The sequence below is a fragment of the Prionailurus bengalensis genome, chromosome B1, assembly GCF_016509475.1.
Source record: "Prionailurus bengalensis isolate Pbe53 chromosome B1, Fcat_Pben_1.1_paternal_pri, whole genome shotgun sequence".
In the NCBI taxonomy this organism is placed as follows: Eukaryota; Metazoa; Chordata; class Mammalia; order Carnivora; family Felidae; genus Prionailurus; species Prionailurus bengalensis.
In genome coordinates, this window is record NC_057344.1 from 48,650,424 (window position 1) to 48,673,800 (window position 23,377).

The 23,377-nt window shown below is 48.1% G+C and overlaps 1 protein-coding gene across 4 annotated transcripts; it reads right to left on the minus strand.

Annotated features, from left to right (window-relative positions):
• Positions 1–187: 187 nt before the first annotated feature.
• Positions 188–22,578, minus strand: STMN4 (stathmin 4). 4 transcript variants are annotated; one of them, XM_043564601.1, is made up of 8 exons: positions 22,448–22,578; positions 7,854–7,945; positions 6,458–6,553; positions 5,711–5,791; positions 5,089–5,297; positions 3,789–3,980; positions 3,048–3,101; positions 188–781 (listed from the first exon to the last, which is right to left on the minus strand). In XM_043564601.1, the coding sequence occupies exons 2-7, from the start codon at positions 7,864–7,866 to the stop codon at positions 3,081–3,083; spliced, it is 612 nt and encodes a 203-aa protein (XP_043420536.1). In that variant the 5' UTR covers positions 7,867–7,945; positions 22,448–22,578; the 3' UTR covers positions 188–781; positions 3,048–3,080. The 4 variants fall into 4 exon arrangements, with proteins under 4 accessions (XP_043420536.1, XP_043420555.1, XP_043420527.1 ...); XM_043564620.1 differs by lacking the exon at positions 5,711–5,791; XM_043564592.1 differs by lacking the exon at positions 3,048–3,101.
• Between the last annotated feature and the right edge of the window lie 799 nt (positions 22,579–23,377).

A 23,377-nucleotide genomic window follows, 5' to 3' on the forward strand; every position in this document is an offset into this window, starting at 1 on the left:
AACTCTTTAATTATGCCAAATTCTGGCATGTTTAACCCACCTCCCCCAGCACCTCTCAGATGCTCTGATGGTCAAACTCGGGAACAAAAGAGGCAGCTGCCCCCTGATGGGTGGAAACCAAATTCAAGAATATTTTGTCAGTCACTGGAAGGACAAATTCAGGAAATAAAGAACGGGAGACCTGGAGTAAATATTTCATTGGTCATGATGATCAAAAGATGATGGTTAATACACACACACTCGGACCTCATCCCACCTGTTGCAGGGCGGAAGCAACATGTCCAGGGGCCCCCCACCCTCTCGCTGGGCTTCCCCCGCAGGGCCCTGCAGCCGCTGCCCCACCCCGGACTCTGCCCCGTTTGCAGCCTCCCTCAACATGGTGCCTGGACATTCACCGCGAAGAAAAGCCAAGGACTTGACCTGAGTCTGCGGTGGGCAGGGTTGCAATGTCCATGAGTCCTTCTCCATCTTCTTTCCCAAGTTCTCTCCTTCTCTCCCCTCTCCCACCCCATCATTGTTCCCCGGAAACAAATAGGATGGCTTCACTGGTCAATTCTTTACATGTACAAACACCAAAAGCAGAGGAAACACCCCTGGCCACCCCCCTCCCCCCCAAACCCCAGTGCTGGGAGAGCAGCCCGCGGCGGACGAGGCTGCCTCGGGAACTGCGGAGCTGCTGGAGCTGTCCGGCTGTTCTGGAAACTTCTTTGGCCTCTGGGCTTTACCTGGAGGCCTCTTCCTTCAGCTCCTTGTTTTTCCGCACCTCTTCCGCGTGCTTGTCCTGAGAAGGAAGGGAGCGAAAAGGGCAGGTCACACAGGCTTCCCCCGGGATAAGGGGATAAAGGGAAGCCAGGGGAAAGAGAACACAAAGTAAAGAATTGCCGCCACAGGAAGTGAAGAGCAAAGTCTGCAAAGACGTCCTGAGAAGGGGCAGAAGGTGGCAGGTGAGACTGGCAGGAGGCAGGTGAGCGAGCCCACTGGTTCAGCCCCGGGGAGCTCGTTGACTGGGGCCAACCTCCCACGGGGAACCCACATCCCAGCAACCCCAGAGCCCACCCACCTCTCCCTCCTTCACCTGGCCGTCCTGAGCTCGCACTCAGTGCATTGCTTGACTCAGTGTGAGAAGCAGCTCAGTGTCACTATGCGAGAGGAGCATGTGGCATTACAGCCAGGCCTCATTACAAGTGCCCCCCCCCCCCCCCCCCCCCCCCCGTCCAACACTTGCAACGTGACCACGGCCTTCACTTCTGTCCTTCCCCTCCCTCCATGCAAATTGTTTTCTTAAGCCCTTTGGTGAAAGATGAGGGCTCTTAAGGTATGAATTGACTGAAGAATTTTTGGAAATGTCACCCAACTCCAGAAAGTGGACTCTCTCACAAGTGGGGTATGAGAACCCTCTTTGCCTCACAGCATAATAGCCAAAAGATGGGATCTGACTTCAAAGACCCATCGGCTATGTGACCTTGACCAATCACGTCACCGATCAGGCCTCAGCAACCTGGTTTTTAAAGAGGGCCATGAACGGAAAGCTCCTTTTATCTCTAGAATTCTGTGACTTTAGTGTTCACCTCCAGGGCACCCCGTGGCCTGCCTTCTGTCACGGCTCGTTGTACATCTGCCTGGGTCCCCTATTGAACGGTATCTTTCTTGCAGGCAAGGAGCACACCTTTTTCTTCTTTGTATTTCCCCATTCTTCCTAGAGCACCTCGTACATGGCAGGTGCTCAGTAAATATTGTCTCTACCAGACCTTGGCAATCATCCAGATATCATCATATCCACATATCAAAAATCAGCCTGGAGTAGGCCCACTAAGTCAGTCCAGGAATTCAGGATATATCTTAAACTATGAATCCATCCCTGAAGAGGCCCTAGAAATTTCCGTGGCCCTAGGGAAAGTGTGGGTAGTGGTGTGTCTAGGACAGTGGTTCTAAACCTCACCCCATAATCAGCATGACCTAAGGAATTTGTGACACCGCCAGGTCCTCAGGCACCATTCCTAGAGAGCCAGTGTCCGCAGGTCTGAGGTAGGGCCCAAGGATCTGTAGCTTTAAACTTAACACCAGGTGAATCTGTTGCAGATGGTCAGTGATCCACACAGAAACTGACACAAAGCATTGGCTTGGGGCAGGGCAGAAGTCATACATTTATCTGTCATTCCACCTCCTGCCTCCATCAGTGACCAAGAATGAATGGGGTCACGATCCCAAAAGAGTGATGCCCACTCAGATTCTTACTCTGACATTTTGCTTCTTGAAGTCTTACCTCACCTCCGTAGCTATTACACCAGAGTGGGGACCTTCTCAATCTCTTCCCCTCAGAATCTACCTCCACTCAGGTGAGCTCTCTGGGGAGAACCCTAGATTTCTGGGCTCCTTTTCTTTGGCTTCCAATGGTCCCCTCTCTGGCCAAAGGGAAAACAGGATGATTGTGGACTGATCCTCCCGAAATAGGGGTTGAAAGAGTCCCCTAGTTTTATGGTACCCAGAGAACCGGGTTCTGGTCCCAGCTGCACTGCTTAGTGTCTGTGTGACCCTGGCCAAGTTATTTGACCTTCTCCAACATGGTTTGCCCATCAATTAAATAAGGATAACACTGTTGTGCTTACCTCATGGATTTGCTGTGGGGATAGGGGTATGAAAAGTAAACGTGTTTTTGCCATCATTTAAATACCATATCGTGGTTCTAGCTTCAATGATTTCTTCTGGGTTTGGCCTGAGAGCCCACGCCCCCATTTTATCGCAATCCCAGGTTTTTGTTTTGTTTTTGTTTTTTCCTGCAAGAGTTTGTTCCTAGCCAGCCCTCAGTAACTGGGGAAGCCTGAAATCAGACCCAGATCACTTCCCTCCCATCTGATACTTGGTGGAGGCCTTACTTCCCCTAGGAGGGTGGAGCGTGAGAGTGGAAGGGTTGCCACATGCTGGCCAGAGGCAGGGCCTACGCAACATTCAGATCCCCTGTGAAGAAACCGATCTTTCTAGTAGCTGTTGCCAAGGGCCTGAGACTCTAGGTGGATGGGCAGGAAAAGAGTGGGGACCACGCTGCTCACCATGGGACGAGGCCACCGATCGGGTCCCGGGAGTCACCGCGCAGCAGGCGGCTCCTGGAAATAAAACACAGAGCTGGAGCTCTCCCAGGAGCTGCAGGAGAAACTGGGGCAGCCTGGAGACTCAGGAAATGAGGCCAACATGTTCTCAGCAGAACGGGCTGTTACTCTGCTGACACGTGGGACCAATCCCAGTCTCTCACGTTTCTCCTATGTAGGTGACACCATTTGGTGTATTGACAAAAGGCAGAATATTGGAAAGACCCGTGACTCACTCAGTCCATATCAAGAGGTTTGGAGAGAATCAGGTTTCCTGCTCAATGGTCAACCCAGCTTATCATGCCCTTGGCTTAGAGCCAAGAGCCCAAATCATCATCTTGCATTAAATCGAATCAGTCCATTGAAGGATGAAGCCGGGAATGTACAACTGCTTATTTGTCCTTACTCCCTTGCATCACACAGGGTTCCTCTAGAAGATAAGAGGTCTCATCTCCCTAAGACAATGAGAAACTTCAATTGTGTAGCTGTGCATCATAGCCCCCACAGAATTCCAAAGCTTGGCTCATGTTTCTTGCCTACGACTTCCCAGAACATTCCTTGGAACTCTCTAAGGATCCAACCTAACAGAAACACCCCTTTCCTACCTGAGGCTGTTTGATGCCTAAAATAATATGTAGGCCCTTTATACTTGCCATGGAAGGAAGAGAGTTTCCAGGAATCTCTTCTCTCTCCAAGACCACTTACCTTCTCTTGCAGCCGTTCCAACATGGCGGCAAGATGGGCCTCCCGGTTTTCCTTATTGGATTCCATCTTCTGGGCCAGTTTTTCCTTAGCCATCTTGATGAAATTGTTGTTTTCCTCAATGGCTTTTTGGATCACCTCCCGCTCGTGTTCTCGTTTCTCTGCTAGGTGTTTCAGGAGCTCAGCTTCCTGGTACTAAGGAAGCACAAAAGGGAGAGAGAGGCCCTTGAAAGTGAGCATACCAGGGTGAATTTTCACCACCATCACTTAAGATTTGCACACCCAGAACAGACGCCTCCCTGAGCCTGGCACATTGGCAAGAAGCAGACACTCTGGATTCTCCCACCATACCCTCAGTTCTTTTTCTCATTTCCCTCTTGCCTGCCTTCCTTCCTTCCTTCCCTCCTTCCTTCCCTCCCTCCCTCCTTCCTTTATTCCTTCCTTACCTCCCTCCCTCCTTCACAAATATTAAATGATGATATATACCAAGTGCCAAGCACTATCCTAACAACTTGGGGAAACAAAAAGTCTACTAGAGATAAGACATATATATAAGTCTAACCCAGACTAGCATGTGACATATGCCCTAAGAGGTAGAGAGGAAATGCTATAGGAATTCAAGGAAGAAGATTATTTTCTCCTTCAAAGATGAAAAGCTTATGGGGCACCTGGGTGGCTCAGTAGGTTGAGTGTCTGACTTCAGCTCAGGTCATGATTTCACGGTTTGTGAGTTTGAGCCTCACGTCAGGTTCTGTGCTGACAGCACAGAGCCCACTTCAGATCCTCTGTCCCCCTCGCTCTCCGCCCCTCCCCTGCTTGCACTCTCTCTCTCTCAAAAATAATAAATAAACATTTACCAAAAAAAAGATGAAGAGCTTCCATAAAGATGGGTCAGAGGAATCAATAGGAAACATGGAAGGCACACAAGGGGGTGAAATATACCACACCATGACCTTCTTACCCTTTCCCCAGTTAAGGATCCTTTTCCTTAATTGTTTAGCCTTTCCCTAAATCGTTAGTGTTTGCCGATGTCTTCCTCTTGTCAGTGTGCATATAAGGCCATCTCTTGGGCATATGTAATTCAGTGCCTTATCCCTCTCACCAAACTGTAAGCTCCTAGAGACCAGGTACCTCACTTCTTTGTTTCCCTCAATGGTTGTTCCATTCTCTGCCCTATCCATGGGAGGCACTGCCGAAATATTTGTACGTTGGTGGTGACCTGACCTCAGCTCAGGGCCACCACCTGTCTTCTCTAAGTCCCTCCCCTCATGCTGAGATAGAGGAAAGAAAGGACAGCACTTACCTTTCTTCGCTCCTCAGCTGCTTCTAGTTTCTTCTGGATCTCTTCCAGTGATGGGTCTCGCCGCCTGGGTAGAGAGGCATTGAACTCGGGGACCCCATCGAAGGAAGGTGGCTTCAGGATGACTTCAAAGGACTGGCCCGAGGTACATTTGTTCAGCTCAATGACTTCCATGTCGGAAATTACACACCAGTTCAGGTCCACTGTGTCTGCTAAAGAAAGCAATAAAAGGGGCTGCTCACCCCCTGTAAACTAGATTCGTGCCCCAAAAGCATGCACACATGCACACGTATATGGGAGCTCTAGGGTCCCCAAGGCAATCAGTTCTGGGTTGGTCCTGAACTAGGCACCTAAGGTGAATGGGGCTGAAGGGGCTGGTAGCCATGGCAAGGGCTCAGGCTCCAAGAGTTGAGGTCCCAGGCATTGAGGTTTCTAATAATGGCCGTAGCAACTGCTTTCACTTTTGTTTCTGCCACAGGCTCCTACCGTCGTTGAGCTCTTGCTCAAATTGTCCTCAGCGGCAGCCAGTGGTTCATTTGCCCACCACCCACCACCCGTCCACTCCTCGTCCCACTACCAGTCTGATGGCTCAGCCTATTGCCACCTCTCCCCTGCTCCCTCCTACCCTGCTCTCTTCTTTCTCTCCAGTCAGCACTGTCTTTCCGCTGGCTTTGATCTTTCCTCCTACACTGTCTCCCACACCAGCCTAGACAGAAAAAACAATCTCAGGTAACCCAAGCACTCCCATCTCTCATTTCCAAAACAAACCTGTCCCTTCCTTTTAATCCCAAGGAAATTAAGAGGTGACCTGCTCCCCACCCCTCTCTGAGCAGAATGTGGCCACTCAGTGCCCCCTGCCAGTGTCCTGGGACCCTGTCACAGGTCCCAGGCAACATGGCTACCGCACAACCTCCTTGGCTGGCTGCAGAGGGAAGTCCTCTCGTTCGCCCCCGCTCTGGACTCTGTCAGAGCATCTCCACCATTCACTAAGGAGACCTATCAACTGTGGAATCCAGTGGTTTGCACTCATCTTCTATTCTAGGTGTTCCCCAAGGGCAGAATCTCTGACTGCCTCACCTCGGCATCTTCCACAGCATCCGTTTGTTAAATGAATGAAGAAAAGATAAGATCAGGAGGCAGAGGGCCTGATTCACCTTCAGCTGCTACCTAGTCCCCCGGGCTGCAGCCCCACACCAGCCTTTGCCTGATGCTTAGACCCTCAGAATCAGCTGCAGTGGTTTTACTGGCTCTGGGAAAGAAAACTTGATACGGGGAGGAGAGTTTCATAAAATTGGGACAGGAGCGTGCTACTCGTGGATACGAGCCCAGGAATCCTCCACAAGCTACACCCTCAACTGTGGCCCTCACTTACCTTCGTATTTATAGGATGATTTATTCAGAGGATCGGCCAGAAAACAGGAGCAGAACAAGGACACGAGTGGGAGCTCCTTCATCTTCTCTTTGTAGGCTGCAGAAACACCGGCAGAAGGTGGTGACTCCCTCCTAGTCTCCTGAGTCAGCCTCCGTGTGAGTCTGGGTGCCTGAGCATCCAGGGGTCACCAGGCTCCACAGCGGCACCTAAACCACCCGAATCTACCCCTTGCCTGGGGATTCAGCCCCCTTTGCCCTGAGCGGCCCATTTTAGGATTCCTGTGTGTGATTCAGATCCACTTCTGTCCACCTTATTAGAACCTGACCCTTCCAGAGCACCCAGATGACCCCATCTTCTCCTGAGTACATTGTTTCCCTTCTTCCTACCGAATGCAGAATGCCCTCAGGTAAAGACCACAAACCCCAACCTGGCGCCCTGGACCTAGTTCTCTGTCTCCTCACACTTGCCCAGAATATTCCAACTACTTTGCTCCGAGATGCAGGAAGTCCACGCTCCATTTTAGTCCAAGTACTCAGCAATGCTTCTCTGAATGGTAAAGATGCACACGACCATCCCTCCGGTCTTGCCTCTCCCTGGGTGGCAAGGTCAGGCTGTGAGCCTTCTCTGACCTTCCCAGCACAGGTGCCGGTGCCCATAAAGGCACTCCCACCGTCTAGTCTCTTTGTGTCAGGAGAAGATTTGAAAGCCAAGAGGTCACAAGTTAGAGCTGATATGGTCAAGTCCAGCCCACTATTGCCCTGGCCCCGGCCTGTGATCCTGCCTGTCCCTCCACCACCCTGGGGCCAGTGCACCTTGTTTTAAGCTCCACGTGCTCAGGCCCTCTCAGTTCTCAGCTAAACCCAGTGTGGTGCCCAGGCACTCTCCTTCTTCTTTCCTTTTACTTGCTGAAAGCATAATCCAGTGTGAAAATAATACGTGTGCATTGTAAAAAGTTTTTAAAACACGAACAGATGAGTAAAAGAAAAGCTCTGGGGCGCCTGGATGGCTGAATCGGTTGAGCGTCCGACTTCGGCTCAGGTCATGATCTCGCGGTCCGTGAGTTCGAGCCCCACGTCAGGCTCTGTGCTGACTGCTCAGAGCCTGCAGCCCATTTCAGATTCTGTGTCTCCCTCTCTCTCCGCCCCTCCCCCATTCATGCTCTGTCTCTCTCTGTCTCAAAAATAACTAAATGTTAAAAAAAAAAATTAAAAAAAAAAAAAAGAAAGAAAAGCTCAGCTGTGATCCCACCCACCATCTAGAGATAACGCCTTTTAGTCCTGGGGTATACTTTCTGTCAGTCTTTTACCCTTCTCTGTGTCTAGGTAAGCACATATATGTGTGTACAGAAACACCCTGCCCTACGGTGCCCCGCTGCATAGACAGTTTTTGTACCTACCGGCGAGGGTCATGTTTTCAGGAATGTGAGGGCTGAATCTGGCTGAAAGTCACAGAGTAGGTCTGTCACCAGCTCAGGACGCTGTCACAAATCTGAGAAAGAGAGCATGTTCCCACTGACAGGTTATTCGCATAAGAAAGTTCTTTGCACAACTGGGGAGGGAATCCCAGGACGCACCTGGTCTGCCCCCACCTCCAGGACCTCTACACACCCACCCTCCCTTTCCCAAACACAGACCCCCCCTCTTCCATATTACCGCAAGCAAGTTCAGTTTCCGGGCACTAAGAATAGCTTCATAATTGGCTTTCTAGTCTCAAGCCCCCTGAGCATCAGACATGGGTTTCCCAAAACTGTACATGTCAAGAGCTGTTCATTTGTCTCTGTGCGGCTCAGTGGCTGGGCCAAAGCAAAGGCTGAGGTGAGAGACAAATCTTAAGTCAGAATCGCTTGGGAGGTTTTCACAAAATAACTCTGTGTCCTGAATTTCTCCCTATTCCCCCTCCCAGTCCATTCTGATAGGGGGTGAGAGGGCATTGGACAGAGGCTGTCAAAATCCTAGTTCACATGGCCTCTCACTCACTACCCACCAAACACTCCCTGACCCCGTTTAAGACCAACTATGAGAAGAGACAAATATTATTAAGGAATGATGTCATCACAATGCGGTTGGTACAGAGATGGAAATCTCCACGCAGGATTATTGTGGGAGCACAGAGATGGGGCTTCATGCTCAGCACGAGGCCTGGGGAGCCAGCAAGGGACCCCGGGTGTTAGCAGCACCTGCATTGAGTCTTAACTGATGAGTCGGAACTAAGCCTGGAGGGCACTGTGCTAAGGGAGCCATAAGCTGGAGGTGGGGGAGTGTGGTGAGAAATCTCCATGTCTGTGGTTGACCAGAGAGTGCAAAAGAGGAGGGGGAGGTGAAACAAGAGAAGCAGGGAGGGAGAAGGTCAGGGACAGTAAGGGACAGATGTCTACCGAAGGCTGCTATGCAAGGGAATGAGGAGTAGCCAGCAGTAAGTAGCCATCATGGGGAACACTTGATCCTTGGCCACTATGGTGGTTAATTTTTGTGTCCACATGACTGGACTAAGGGATGCCCAGATAGCTGGTGAGCATTATTTCTGGATGTCTCAGGCACACCCCCTCTCAGGGACAGGTTAGTATTTGAGTGGATAGGCTGAGTAAAGATGACCCTCCCCAGTGTGGGTGGGCCTCGCTCAATCTGTTGAGGGCCTGAACAGAACAGAAGGCGGAGAAAGAGTGAATTCGCTCTCTCTGCTTAAGCTGGACATCCGTCTTCTCCTGCCCTCAGACGTGAGAGCTCCGGTTCTCTGGCCTTCAGACTTGGGCTGGAGTTCTGCCCCCAGCTTTCCTGGGTCCCCAGCTTGTCGGCAGCTGATCGTGGGGTTTCTTAGCCTCCATAACCGCGTGAGCAATCCGTCACAATAAATCTCTTTCTGTATGCATCCTATTGGTTCTGTTTCTCTGGAGAATGCCGACTAACACAGCCACCCTCAGTGGGCACTGTGCCAAGGCGGCATGAGCCAACAGCTCCCCTGCCTGCATCCTCACAAGGCAAAGGACTCTGAGATTGACTCAGAGTCACTTTCCTTCCTTAATGAGGCATATTCCCAATGGGGACTGGGGTCTGTACTGGCTGGGGGTGGGCAGGGGCGCCAACAGGAGCAGTGGGCTCAGCTTTAGGCCAGACCCATGTGGACTCCAACACAGACTTGACCTCAAATTGCACACATTAAATGAGAAATGCATATATACAGCATCCAGCAAAAAGGAGGTACTTAATAAACGTGTTTCCTTTCGTCCGCCTTTTCCATCAGGGTGGCCACCAGCCCCCACACACCTGCTTCAGAGTCACTACCTCTCTGGTCCTCACCATCCCTGCAGTTAAGGACTGTCATTGCCATTTGAAGATGAGGAAACAGAGGTTCAGAGGGTTTATGTGGGTTGCTCGGGGTCATGCGGTTAGAGAGTTAAAAACACAGCAACTGGAAGCCAGGTCAACCGGCTCTGGTCAAAGCTCTGAAACAGCAGAGCTCTGAAACGAGGTCAAAAGCACTAAGTTCCCTCCAGCAACTTCATGTTCTTTGGAGCCAGGGGCCCTGCCATGCACCGCCCCCTTCGCCGTGCAGCACAATAGGCCTCTTTACTCAGAGTCAAGCTGATCCTGACAGTACCAGCGGGTCCCTGAACAGGGCCTGGAGGGGACATCCCTGGTCATGAGGCTCCATTCCACACAATCTCAGCCCACGACTGGGCTGATTGATGAGGTGACTGGGAGGGTGAGAGGGTCCTTGCCAGGAGAGGGAGCCTCATCAGATTTTAACCTAGGTAATGGATCTGATGTAGGGGTCCAAATAAGTGAAGTGAGGCAGAGAAGGGACTCTGAGAAAGAAGGGGGACTGAACTGGGCTTTTTCTCTAGAGGTGGGTGCCTGGAACCAGGGACTGCGCCCCTCAGCCTAAGCTGGGAATGATGATCAAGGCCCTCCAGCCTTGGAGCACAGATGACAACTGCCGTCACCCACGTTATCCCAATTAATGTTCACTTGAGGCTGAGTTAACAAGACAGGAATCATCAGCTTCACTTTCAGATGAAGAACCTGAGGCTTAGAGAAACTGAGACTCTTGGCTAAGGTCACACAGCTACTTGGTGGTAGAACTGGCCCTGGGACCCAGCTCTTCTGACTTGTGAGCTCTTCCCTTTTGGCCAGAGGAGGGACTGGATGCTAGCGGCCAGGTCTTCCATGGTCCTGGAGACTCAGGGAAAGCCGATCTGGCCTGAAGGTACAGTTTAATTACAAATATGAGTGAGTGCTTTCCACACTTCTTGGGAAGATATTGTGCTGGGAGTTATAGAAGCATGAAGAACCAGGTAGAGAACAAAGGTCAGAGAGGCCAAGAAGGAAGACCAGGGCAGGGAACAGGAGACACTCCAGAGATGGGCAGAGGTATGCATAGCCAAGGGAGCTGTAACTGAAAGCTGTTTCACAGGACTGGGGCCCACATAATCAAAAATGTGTATTTATAGAGCATCTACCATGTGGCAAATGTTTTCATTTTAATTTTCATAAGAGCCTTATGATGTAAAGATTATCGTCCCTGTTTTATAGGTGTGGAAATTGAGGCTCAGAAAGGGTAAGTGACATTTCCAAGGCTACTCAGTGGGGTGGGTTGAATGGTGTCTCCCAATAAGATATGTCCTCATCCTAACCCCTGCAACTCGGGAACGTGGATTTATTTGGAAAGGGTCTCTGCGGATTTAATTAAGTGAAGGACTTCGAGGTCAGATCATCCTGTATTATCCAGGTGGCATCAAATGTAATAACAAGAGTCCTTATAAGGGACACACAGAGGGGAGAGGCCATTCGAAGAGGGAGGCAGAGATTGGATCGATGCATACACAAGCCACCAGAAGCTGGAAGAGACACAAAAGTTCCCTCCCCTAAGGTATTATGGGAGAATGACACCTTGGACTTCTGCACACCAGAATGGTGAAAGAATTATTTGTGTTGTTTCAAGTCATAAGTTTGTGGCAATTTGTTACGGCAACTGCAGGAAACTAATACATGCAGTAAGTGGCAGAACCAGGGCTCAGACCCATGATTCTTCCACCTTATCTCAACTACCAGTGTTTATACACAGTCAGTTTGTTCCTTAAGATAATTTGTATATTTGCACCTACAGGTGCACCTACAGGTACACGGGGCCACTAGAAATCCTCATGCCATAGTCGTGACATTTCCATTGCATTCAAGACCCAAAAGATGTTGCTGCCCATGGGACATTCTGAGAAAGGATAGAAGGGGGCAGAGGGGAGGGCCTAGACTCTTCTAGAGAAGCCAGTGGCGAAAAGAGGTCCCAAGCCATTGGGTGGTGGCAGCCACAGGAGGGAGCCCGTCTTTGCCCCTAATTAACAGGGAGCATCAGAGTCGAATGGGGTGGGTCATACCTGCCTCCCCAGCACTTAGCCCGGCTACGTGACGTCTCCAAGTTGGCTGGTGGGTTAGACCCAGATTGGATGCACACCACTTGGAAGATCTGGTTATGCTAACCCATAGCCTGGAGGCCCTTCAGAATGGCCCTTTGGCCTCTGTTCTCCCATCTTAGACACCAACATCTCAGGCCATTCTCCTGGATACATCCAATCAACCTGAGGGCCCACAAACCAGCCTTGGCCTGGTCCCTACAAGCTTCTCACAATGCTGGGAATCTGTTAAATGGCATGGTGGCTTGGGTTATGTTGTCAGGCCACAGCAAAACACCTGCACTGCAATGGGGCCACCAGGCCTGTCCTAGAACTGCCAGAGAAGGGCGTTAAGAGATGTTATTGCTCAAGTTTACAGAGGACAAAATGCCAGGAATTCAGGGAGGCAATATGAAGACTAAAAGACAATAGGGGCCAGGGGCACCTGGGTGGCTCAGTCAGTTGAGGGTCTGACTTCGGCTCAGGTCATGATCTCAAAGTATATGAGTTCTAGCCCCACATTAGGCTCTCTGCTATCAGCACAGAGTCCGCTTTAGATCCTCTGTCTCCCTCTCTCTCTGCACCTCCCCAACTCACTCTCTGTCTCTCAAAAATAAATAACATTTAAAAGAGAGACAACAGAGGCCAGAGTAGACATGAGTCAGTCCCATGGGGGGAAATCCTATCTGAAACATCACACATCAGGTCATCGTAAGGCAAAAAAAATCTCTGCACTGAGGCAAACCTCTAGCCCTCCCAGAGGCTCTTTGTGTGTTTTCTGTTATGGTGAAGGCCAGTCCCAGGCCTCCCCAGTCCTAGGAAAGACCAGGACAATGACTGTATCCAGCCATAACAAAGATCAAAGCAGTCCCCAACTGAAGGTAGATGACTCACACTCACTCAGCCAATAGCACAGAACCAGAACCCACGACAGTGGCCTCCTGACTCTTGCCCCGCGCTCACTCCCAAGCATTCTTGATGGGTGCAGACGGCTGGTCAAGAGGCAGGGCCTCCCTGAGCAGCCCCACCCTGGGGCTGTCAGTTATTGATCCAGCAAAGCCCGTAGTGAGGGGACTCAAGCTTCCAATGGCAAAAGTGAGAGTGTGCTGGGTTATGCTGCAATTCAGATTCTGCAGGTGCTTCTCTCACTGCCATGGCTTCAGAACTTGACAGTGTGTGGGCGTGCAGACTGGATTTTGGGGGGAACACAGAGGACCTGCTGGGCTGCATGCAAGACTCATTGGGACCAGGAATAACAGTGGGAAGATCAGAGACCTCCAGGCTAGACGAAGCATTTGTACTTCACATTCTATTCAGTAGGAAGGCACTGCCCTCATCGTTTGAATAAGAAGAGAGAGAGGAAATGGTAAGGCTGATGTTAATAGCAATAATAATAGCTACCCCATCTTGAACACCTGCTTGTACCAGAAAATTCACAAGCGTTATCTCAAGTTATTCCCTGAGGTTATTTGTAAGGAGGCACTTGAAGCTCGGCAGAGTCAGGTTAATGACACCAAGTCCTACAGGTAGTTAAGGGCAGAGCTGGGATTGTCATCCTAAAGCCCATCTCTGCCATTAGCTGCTACTCATGCAAAAATAGATTCTTCTGGCAACATCAGCTTGAGGGAAAGATTAGGAGAAGTTTGGAAGCCAGGACTAGGCACAAAATGGTGAGGAACTGCCTAGAACCAGTAACACCTTGGACTGTTTGCATTCCACCCAGCACTGTTTTCTCATTTGCAAACTGACCTGTACATTTACTCCAGTGCCAGCATCTAAGCGTCTATGTATGAAAAAGCGATCACACATTTTTGTTGATGGACTGAACCATTAACGTAACTGGTAGATAATTAGTTAGCGGTAACCCCATCGAGCAGAGACCCAGGCCATGAAGAGGTAAGACGCAGAATGAGTACATTTTGACTGGCAGTGAGGGTGGCTGAGAGAGAAGGTCTAGAAATTAAGGCTGTTGACTGAAGGGGATCTCATGTGGCACAGTGGGGGGCAAGGTGTCCAAAGTGAAGAGATCAGAACCCCCAGTTTTTTCCTAGAATATCAGAATGTCAGCGATGGAGGGGACTGAACTGGTGATCACTAGCCAGAGGGTCTCAATGAGGGCAGCCCACTCCCAGGAATATATGTGGGACTTTTTGGTGGTCACTAGACTAGAGGTGTTCTTGGCTGTTAGTGGGCAGAGGCCATGTAAACCAACACCCTGAACTGCACATAAGATTCCCACACAACCAACAACTGTCCCTTCCAAAGTGCCCAGATGCTCTTCCCAGAGATCAGAGATTCTGAGATCACACTGAGTTGATGACCAAGATAGGACCAGGGTCCAAGTGTTTGCCCTCACCATTCATACTGATCCTTTCCCTCCTCCCAACCACAAGGATGTGAGGGAAAAGGGGGCCACCAGAACAGCAGAGATAGGGAAGAGAAAGGGATGCAGAAGAACTTTTCTACATGACCAAAAATGGTGACCCCTGCTCCCAGGGTTTCTATAATGCAGTTGGTGACCAGGAGCTGATAGACAAGAGCACCAAAGTCTCTAGTGCTACATGGCTATTTATTGGGCACATGCTGGAACTCCCAAGGCAACTCTGACTGTCCACTGCCCAAGTGAGCCAGCATTTTGTTTGTTACTGCAAGGAATGCCCAGATAAGGCCTTCAGGATGTGTCAAATCTTATGAGGACTATTTTTGAAGCATAGGAAGCTAACACATCCAAGTGGTTTGAACAGAGTGGTCCGGGGCAGGGGTGTTCAGACACAATAGAGGGACTGTGGAGTGGATGCAGTGAGCTCTGATCCAGGTCTTCTAACACAGGCAGGACAGGGAGGTGGCTCTTTAGATCTGTCCCAATCACTAGTCCTACCGAAGTTATGCGTGTGCTGGAAATAAGCTGCACAAACTACGTCAATGTCACAAAATCATATCATCTCTGCACAGTGCCCCTGGTTATTTTGTGCTGATCAGAAGACTCTGACCGAAAGCCATATCTAGGTTAACAAAGAGAGAGAGAGAGAAATTATTTTTTTCATGAATGTGGTTCATTCTTTCCACATTATTTATTGACTATTTAATTCTGTGCCAAACACTCAGCCGGGTCCTAAAGTAACCACGGGGGTTTTTGGTGATGAAAATGTGAAACAGGTCCCCTGGGTGAGAATTCGGGGCCTCTGGAAGTTCTGCAGATGCTCCGCGGGTCTTCAGCAATTCTCCAGCAGTTATAAAGGCAGAAGGAGCAGATATTAGAGCACAGGTCAAGACTGGGCCAGTGAGATCCACAGGACACTGGACAGGCACAACAGTGTGTGATTAGCTGGCATTGGGGAGCTGGCGCTTACCTGAACACCACCTTCACTTGGGTTGCTTCTAAGGGGATCAAGAATAGGAGAGGTGGGAACCATGGTCAGGAGCAACTTCCAGACAGTACCTAACGGACTCAGAAATGCAGCTTCGGTTGTGCTTCTAGGAAATAAGGAGGAGTCACCTGTTGACAAGTGCACACCTCTGGAGGCCTAAGTCTGAGGAACCCCTCCTAGTTGTAATAGCTACATTGGGAGGCAAGCCAGAGGAGGAAAATTAAGTCTGGGGAAATGAGTCCCAAATAATCAACAGCGATAGCACTTTCTGGGCTGCTTTTATTTTCCATTCAACACCTACAGAAGAATCAACATACTAGAAGCAAAGTTCCAATTGAAAGAGTCTACGTGTCCATCAACTGATAAATGGATAAAGAAGACGTGGTTTCTACATACAATGGAATACTAATTGGCAAGGAGAAAGAATAAAATCCTGCCATTTGCAGCAACGTGGAACTAGAAGAACTAGATGGAACTCACTCGTGCTAAGTGAGATAAGTCAGTCAGAGAAAGACAGATACCATGTTTTCACTCATATGTAGAACCTGAGAAACTTAACAGAAGACCATGGGGGAAGGGAAGGGGAAAAAATAGTTTCAAACAGAGAGGGAGGGAGGCAAACCATAATACACTCTTAAATACAGAGAACAAACTGAGGGTTGATGGCAGGGGAGAGGGGAAAATGGGTGATGGGCATTGAGGAGGGCACTTGTTGGGATGAGCACTGGATGTTGTATGTTAGCGATGAATCAAGGGAAACTACCCCCAACACGAAGAGCACACTGTATACACTGTATGTTAGCCAACTTGACAATAAATTATATTAAAAAAAAAAAAAGGAAAGACAAAAAACAGAAGCAAAGTTCCAGGGCATGGACTTCCATTCAGGGTCTCTGGGTGGAGTGAAGAGCATTGCGACCCAGGTACCATGAGAGACCCTGGACTCAGATTACTTGGAAGCATCAGCATATGGAAGAAACTCTTGTAATCTGAGTCCTAGTGACACCAATAGCAATATTTTGGAGTACTTTACAGTTTATCAGACATTTTCAATTGCGTATATGTGTATATGTACATTTTATATGTAATGTTTTAATTATAAGCATATTAAAATCCTAGTTTGAAACATCTGTGTGACAGAGAAACGAAAAGAAATCCCTGCCAGGTTTCTACTTTTTCCTGTTGGCACTTCTTCTAGTTGTTTGTTTGTTTTTTTTTCCTAATGTCCATTATTTTTACATGGTTGCAATCTGGACATATATATTTTATCATTGCATTCTCTCCAAATCCTATAAAATAGGTACTATTATACCCATTTCACTGATGATCAATTCAGGTGAATTACTTGATTTGCCTAAAGTCATACAAGCAGAAAATGCTAATGATGGGATTTGAACTAGTGTCTTCTTACATCAAAGCTCCATGGTACTTCCTCATATCCAAGACCAAGAGAAAATGTAAGATGGATGATTGCCTAGGGCATGTGGATGAAGGGCACACAAAGGCTCCTGGGCCCCACATCTGCCTTCCCACCATGGGCAGCCCCAGGGCTTAAAATTCTCACTACTAAGTTCTCTCTTGCATCAGGCAATGTCTTCGAAAGTCCTGTTAAATAGGGGATGAATCACTGGAATCTACCCCTGAAATCATTATTACATTACATGCTAACTAACTTGGAAATAAATAAATAAATAAATAAATAAATAAAATTTTTAAGAAATGTTCAAGCTAGAAAATGAAGGAATAAAAAGCCTTTTATGAGGAAAAAAAAAAGTCCTGTTAAAATGCATACACATGACCTACCAAGTGTAATAAATTAAATCATTTTCACATCAGCAGAGAACAAGCAATAGATTTGTAGACATTCCCAGGGGGCAAGCTCTCTGCCCTTAGATGGGAGGAGCCCTGGAGATCTCTAGCATTGCCCACCCTTTTCAGATGAAGAGACAGAAGCCCCAAGAGGTTCAGTGCCTTTCCCAAGATTAAGTAGGAGGAACAGAGTCAGGTTCCCAACCTACATTTAGCCTATAATCAAGGGACAGTCTCACCTTTGGCAATATTATTCTTGTTTTCATTATTCTTTCATTTTTCCCCAATGCTTTGTATGTTTCACAACTTGTGTTTGATCTTTAAGTTAAAATCATTTCTATCTATATTTTATTACTTTAAGGAGAAAACAGTATCTAACGTTTTTCTTCGTGAAAGATGAGAGTTTTGCATACTTTAATTTCCTTCCCTACAAAATTTCTGATTTTGTCACAGTGACTGTGTTTTCAGTTCTGGATTATTATTAATGATTTCCTTCTTAAATTATTCATTTAACAAACATTCATTGAGAACCTACTATATGCACTATGGGAGATGCTAAGACAATATACATGTATATATAATGATAAATTTAATAGACACATTCCTTAGCCTTAAGATATTCGACATTTGCATTCAGCTTTGTAAATGCGTTGATTATATTGAGACAAAGGCTCTAAATTCTAGTGCTTGCTTTCGTGGTAACCATTAGCAATGTCATATCTTTTTTGTATTTGGGTTCTTTAATTTGATAAAAAAAAATTTTGGCTACCTAGACTACTTCCGGGGTAATATATTTTTCAAGAAGGGTTTGTGGAATACCTACTGAGTCCTTACATATCTGTTTGATGGCAGATGCAGAAGACAGACAAACCTATCCCGGGATCAATAGTCAAGTTGTGTTAGTGCTTCCACATTCTGTGTTTCAACCTTGCTTTCTACGTGGTTCGCATTTCAGGGCACTGACACCCAAATGATCCACTGGAACTCTGCATCTGTCCCACCCCCTTGCCCGCTGGGTCTTTCACCCTGTCGCCTGCACTCAGCTCCTTTCTCTGGATTCACAGTCTCTGGTTTGTTCTCTGAACTCCCGGTTGCCTGTGCCTTGCCATAAATTAGGTCAGTCAACCACCCCAGACCCCTGTTCCTTTCAATCTGTTCTGTCCTCTTGCTTCCTACCACCTACCTCTGACAGAGGACCCTAAGGGAATGGACGCACAGCGGCGATCAGTTTTAATGGATAGAAAAGACCAGTGAGCATGAGAGAAGGAAGGGGGAAAGGATAGATGTGTATGGGGAGGCAGGGGTAATGTACCCATTATCTGTGTATTTTCCTGTCTTCCTAGTGGAACTAAAAATGTAAAAACCTAGAAAATGTTTTTTAAAATATCAGAAGAGATTTTCTTTGTCCTTACTCTTCCTCAAAGAAAAACACACAAAGTAACATTTTTCCAGTCTATCACATCTCTAAATATAGCAAATTCTAACTTAATAAGCAAATTCAATCATACATGATGAATGTTTATTAGCCAAGCCAAAAAAAAAAAAAGCGGGGTAGAGTTTGTTTCTCTACAGAGCATTATAAAAATTACATTTTGCATGTTTTATCATTTTTCCCCAAATTCCTATCCCTCTCCCCAAATAAAGCTCTCAGCTCTACCTACCTGTCATTTCAAAATCTCTGGGAATTCTGTGTCTGCAAATGATAGTCTCCAGGTAAGTGGGAAATAAAGCAAAGATATCAAGGGGTCTGGAGAAAGGATATTAAGGGTTCAGGAAAAATTAAGCCTTTCTTGGATTAGGATTTTGATTTTGAAAATATCCAATCATTTAAAATCAACAGCACAGGGATGCCTGGGTGGCTCAGTTGGTTGAGCATCCGATGCTTGGTTTCAGCTCAGATCATAATCTCACGGTTCGTGGGATCGAGCCTCGTGTTAGAGCCTGCTTGGGATTCTCTCTGTCTCCCTCTCTCTGTGCCCCTTCCCCTCTCTCTCTCTCTCTCTCTCTCTCTCAAAATAAATATATAAACTTTAAAAAATAAAAGAAAATAAAATCAACAGCACAGAAGATCTGAATTTTCCCATTCTTTCTATGTGATTGGTTTAATATAAACACTCGGTCCTTCTCTCTTCTCCTCTCTCTTCCCTTCCTTTTCTGCCTCCCTATCTGTCACACTTTACTCTGGATCTCAGTTTATCAATCTTTATTGTCCTACTTTAAACCTCATCAGTCAGCCCACTCATGTCCCACAGGGCAAATGTGGTTTAAATGGCCTAGTCGGATGAGAGAAGCAGCAACTGTGCTTGGCCCTTGGATTTCTTTTACTGAGCCAAAAGGAAATTTAGATATTAAGCCAAAAAATGCAAGACACTCCCACCACCCCACCAGCCAATAATATGTCTATTCAACACTGCTCAGGAAGGACAGATTTTTTCCATTTTTGATGGGTCCTTTAGAACACAGGATCTCCTAAAGAGATAGTTTTTCCACTTAAACACAGTACTTGGATTTTGGACACTTGATATTGTATATGGTCATAGGGACATGTTTGAACAAGATAGTTCTCCTTTCAAGAAGGTCACAGTCCTGGGGCGCCTGGGTGGCTCAGTCGGTTAAGTGGCCGACTTTGGCTCAGGTCATGATCTCGCGGTCTGTGAGTTCAAGCCCCACGTCGGGCTCTGTGCTGACAGCTCAGAGCCTGGAGCCTGTTTCAGATTCTGTGTCTCCCTCTCTCTGACCCTCCCCCGTTCATGCTCTGTCTCTCTCTGTGTCAAAAATAAATAAACGTTAAAAAAAAATTTTTTTTTAAATAAAATAAAAAAAAAAAGAAGGTCACAGTCCTTCGGCTCAGATCGTGATCTCACAGTTCGTGGGTTCAAGCCCCGCATCGGGCTCTGTGCTGACAGCTCAGAGCCTGGAGCCTGCTTTGGATTCTGTGTCTCCCTCTCTGTCTCTGCCTCTGCCCTGTTCACACTCTGTCGCTCTCGCTTTCTCTCTCTCAAAAATAAATAAATGTTAAAAAAAATTTTTTTTAAATCAAGAAGTTCACAGTCTACAATATGGGTGAATCTTGAGGACATTATGCTAAGTGAAAGAAGCCAGTCATAAAAAGACAAATGCTGCGTGATTCCACTTATATAAAGTACCTAGAATGGTCAACTTCACAGAGACAGGAAATAGAATGGGGGTTGCCAGGGGCTGGGGGGAGGGGAGAATGAAGAGTTAGTGTTCAACGGGGACAGAGTTTCAATTTGGACAGATAAAAACAGTTTCGGGGATGGATGGTGGTGACGGCAGCACGACAACGGGAATATAGTCAACACGACGTAAAAATGGCTAAAGTGGTAAATTTCATGTTATGTGTATTTTACCAAATTAAAAATAAAAAAAAAATGTTCAAAAGAAGTTCATAGTCTAGTAAAAATTATCCATAGGCTTATAGTCTTAGAAAAGGTCATAAGGGTCCCTTAGCCAATGTTTTTTTTCTTACTGGGACCGACAATAAAGAACTTCATTTTATATCATGAGCCAGCATGTATATGTCCTAATACTGACATATACACACATATATAGTCATTGATACATCTACGTGGATACACATAAATATACACATAACTAAAATATAGACATAAATATGGGTGTATTTATTTATAAATATGACATTTATTAAATATGTTTATAAACATAATTTATTTACAAATATTTATATAACTAAAAACACATCATTAAAAAATGGCATAGGAAATATTTACTCTACTATATGGAACGTGTTTTGACTTTTTTTCTACTCTAACTCCATTTTATTTGAAAAATATATATATCAGTTACAACCCCCAAATTTGATTTCACAGTCCACTAATGGATCCCAGTCAGCAGTTTGAAAAACACTAATCTAGCCCAGTCTCCAAAACAATGCAGAAATCTCTATAACCGATCTCCTGGGTGATCATCCAACTTCTGTTTGAATGCCCTCAGTGATGGGGAGCTCACTCCCTACAATGCTCTGTGGTGAATCCATCTAGCAGTTAAAGATCCCGTCCACTCCAAACTTGTTCCAGGAGTGGGCCAGGTGGAGCCGGGGATCACAGAAGGTCTGGGACCTGCTGACAGGTGTTCTGGTGCTGGTGACAAGTGGGTTTCAAGGAGTTCCTAGCAGCAAGGTGGGGGCTTGGGGCATGCTTGAGAGGAGGGGGCTGGCTGGCCCTAGAGGACAGGGCAGAGTCTCTGGAGACTCTAGCTTTGCTCAGTGGAGCTGCTAATCAGACCTTGGCCCTCTGCTTCCTCACCACTCTCTCCAGCACTATGATTATCTCCTCAACAGAAGGATGATCTCATTCCCCCTAGCACCCTGACTCCCTGCCTGTAGGAGAGATTTCCTCCCCCTAGAGAGGGGCTCAGCGTCAGGAGAGACAGATTCTCCCACATTCTCTCTCAGTCTGCCACCCATCCCGCAGGACTCCAGCGGGCCACCGCTGGCCATCCCCGCCCAACTGTTCTCTTGGTCTTGAGACACGAGGGTATTCCTGCCCAGGGTGTTTGGACTCAAGCTACCTCAATATTTGAGCCCCCCAAGGGATTCCGCGCACCTGCCTTTTTTCAGGACAATGGGACCCCTCCACACCTGACTGTGTCTTCCTGGGAGGAATGAAACAAAGCACTGCCACGTGGGGACAAGGCTGGCCACTGGACAGTGGATCCAGGTCCTGGTCCCCTGGATGAGAAGAGGGCAATGCCTAAACTCTAGGCGAGGGCGGTGGGCTGAGTGAGGAGTGGCCTCGCTCAGCCACCAGCGGGGGCCAGGGCGTGGCACTTGTGGGTTCCCGCAGTTTGCAGCCCGACAGCCAGCCGGCCCTGCCCAGGTAGGATAGGTTGACCTCAGGGCGAGGCGGAGCCAGGAAGAGGTGGTGATCTCATTGCATCCTTAGAACCAAGAGCAAAAAGTAACCCAGTGCAGACAGAGGAGAAAGAAAAGGATGATACACAGGGGAAAGGGAGCCAAGAAAAACTGTGGCTGAGAAAGGAAATGTAAAACACAAAGCAGCTTCTAGCCTGAAACAAATCACGGGTCAGAGCCAGCTCCAAGGGAAGCCGGACTCTGAACAAAACCATTCTCCCAAAGCAACAAAACATTTTTATGCAGAAAGATCTCACCATGGACATCTGACCCAAAAGAAACCCTGGCAATTCGCACCTGTCCTCCGAGCTCTGGAACAGAAGGACTGCCTGTAGCCCACCCTTGCCCCTCGGGGTAGCCCCATTCTTTTCACCTCACCCCATTTCTGCCAGGATTTCACAAAGTTTCATTGATTGAATGAAACCAAAAGGCAACACAAAGGGCGCCAGGCCCCTCGCTCCTCCTCCCTGCGGCTGCTAATAATTTTTTCTTTTGTCTGAAAAGCCTCAAAGAATTTGCATTCCATTCCCACTTACCTGCGGTCCTGTTCAGGCGAGGTGCTTCCTTCCTCACTCCCTCAATTAGTGGTACCCTGGGCTTCTCTCCACATCAGCACCACTGCTCGCTCTCGCCATGACATCACCTCTGAGCTCTGTGATTGGCTGACAGGGGGTTGCTTGGCAATTGGACAGTCTCCGCTGGTGGAGCAGGGATTGCCTGAGTGAGTAACTCTTAGCAGGCCAGGGAGTGGAAGATGATGTCAGACAAACAACCTGCTTTCCATGCTGCCTGTGGCGCTGGGGGCCAGAGGGTAAGGGTAGGGATGCAGAAAGAAGGAGGGAGGGAACGGTACGAGAAGGTGGGGGCGAAGGCACCGTTTGCAAGCTCAGCTGTCCGGCCAGAGGGAGAGCACCTGGAGAGGGGGAGCGATGAATGATTTCCAGAATCTTTAGCTCTTTCAGATCTGGGGGTGGGAAAATATGGCATCTAGAGGAGAAATCAAAAAGAACAGATGAACCCTAAAAATAGCTTCCGGAGGGCTTGGTGCCTGTTTCCAGCTCTGTCAGAAGGGCTGGTGGGTTTGAACAGTGAGTCAGAAGGCAAGGAGGGGCTGCAGACACCCCAGGCTTTGGGGCTCGTGAGGGCCTGGCACGCGGGTCCCAGGAGAGCAAGTCTCCCCTCTTGCCACCTGGCTGTGATGTTGGCCACGCCTCTTCTGTGGCAACCTGACTAGAGCTGGTGGGCCCTCACAGCCCACCCAACTCCCCTGGGCCTTCCAGAAGGAAGGAGACCATGACTGAAGCTGAGGACCCTCACTACCCTGGTGATGCCTCAAACAGATGGAACCCTGACCAGAGGTGACGGGTCACCCATGGTGGTTCCCCTAGTTCCCTCAGGGAGTGGAGGCAGGGAGCCCTGAAGGCATCTTCTCAGCCTGCCAGTCAGCCGGAAGTGGCAGGGCCAGG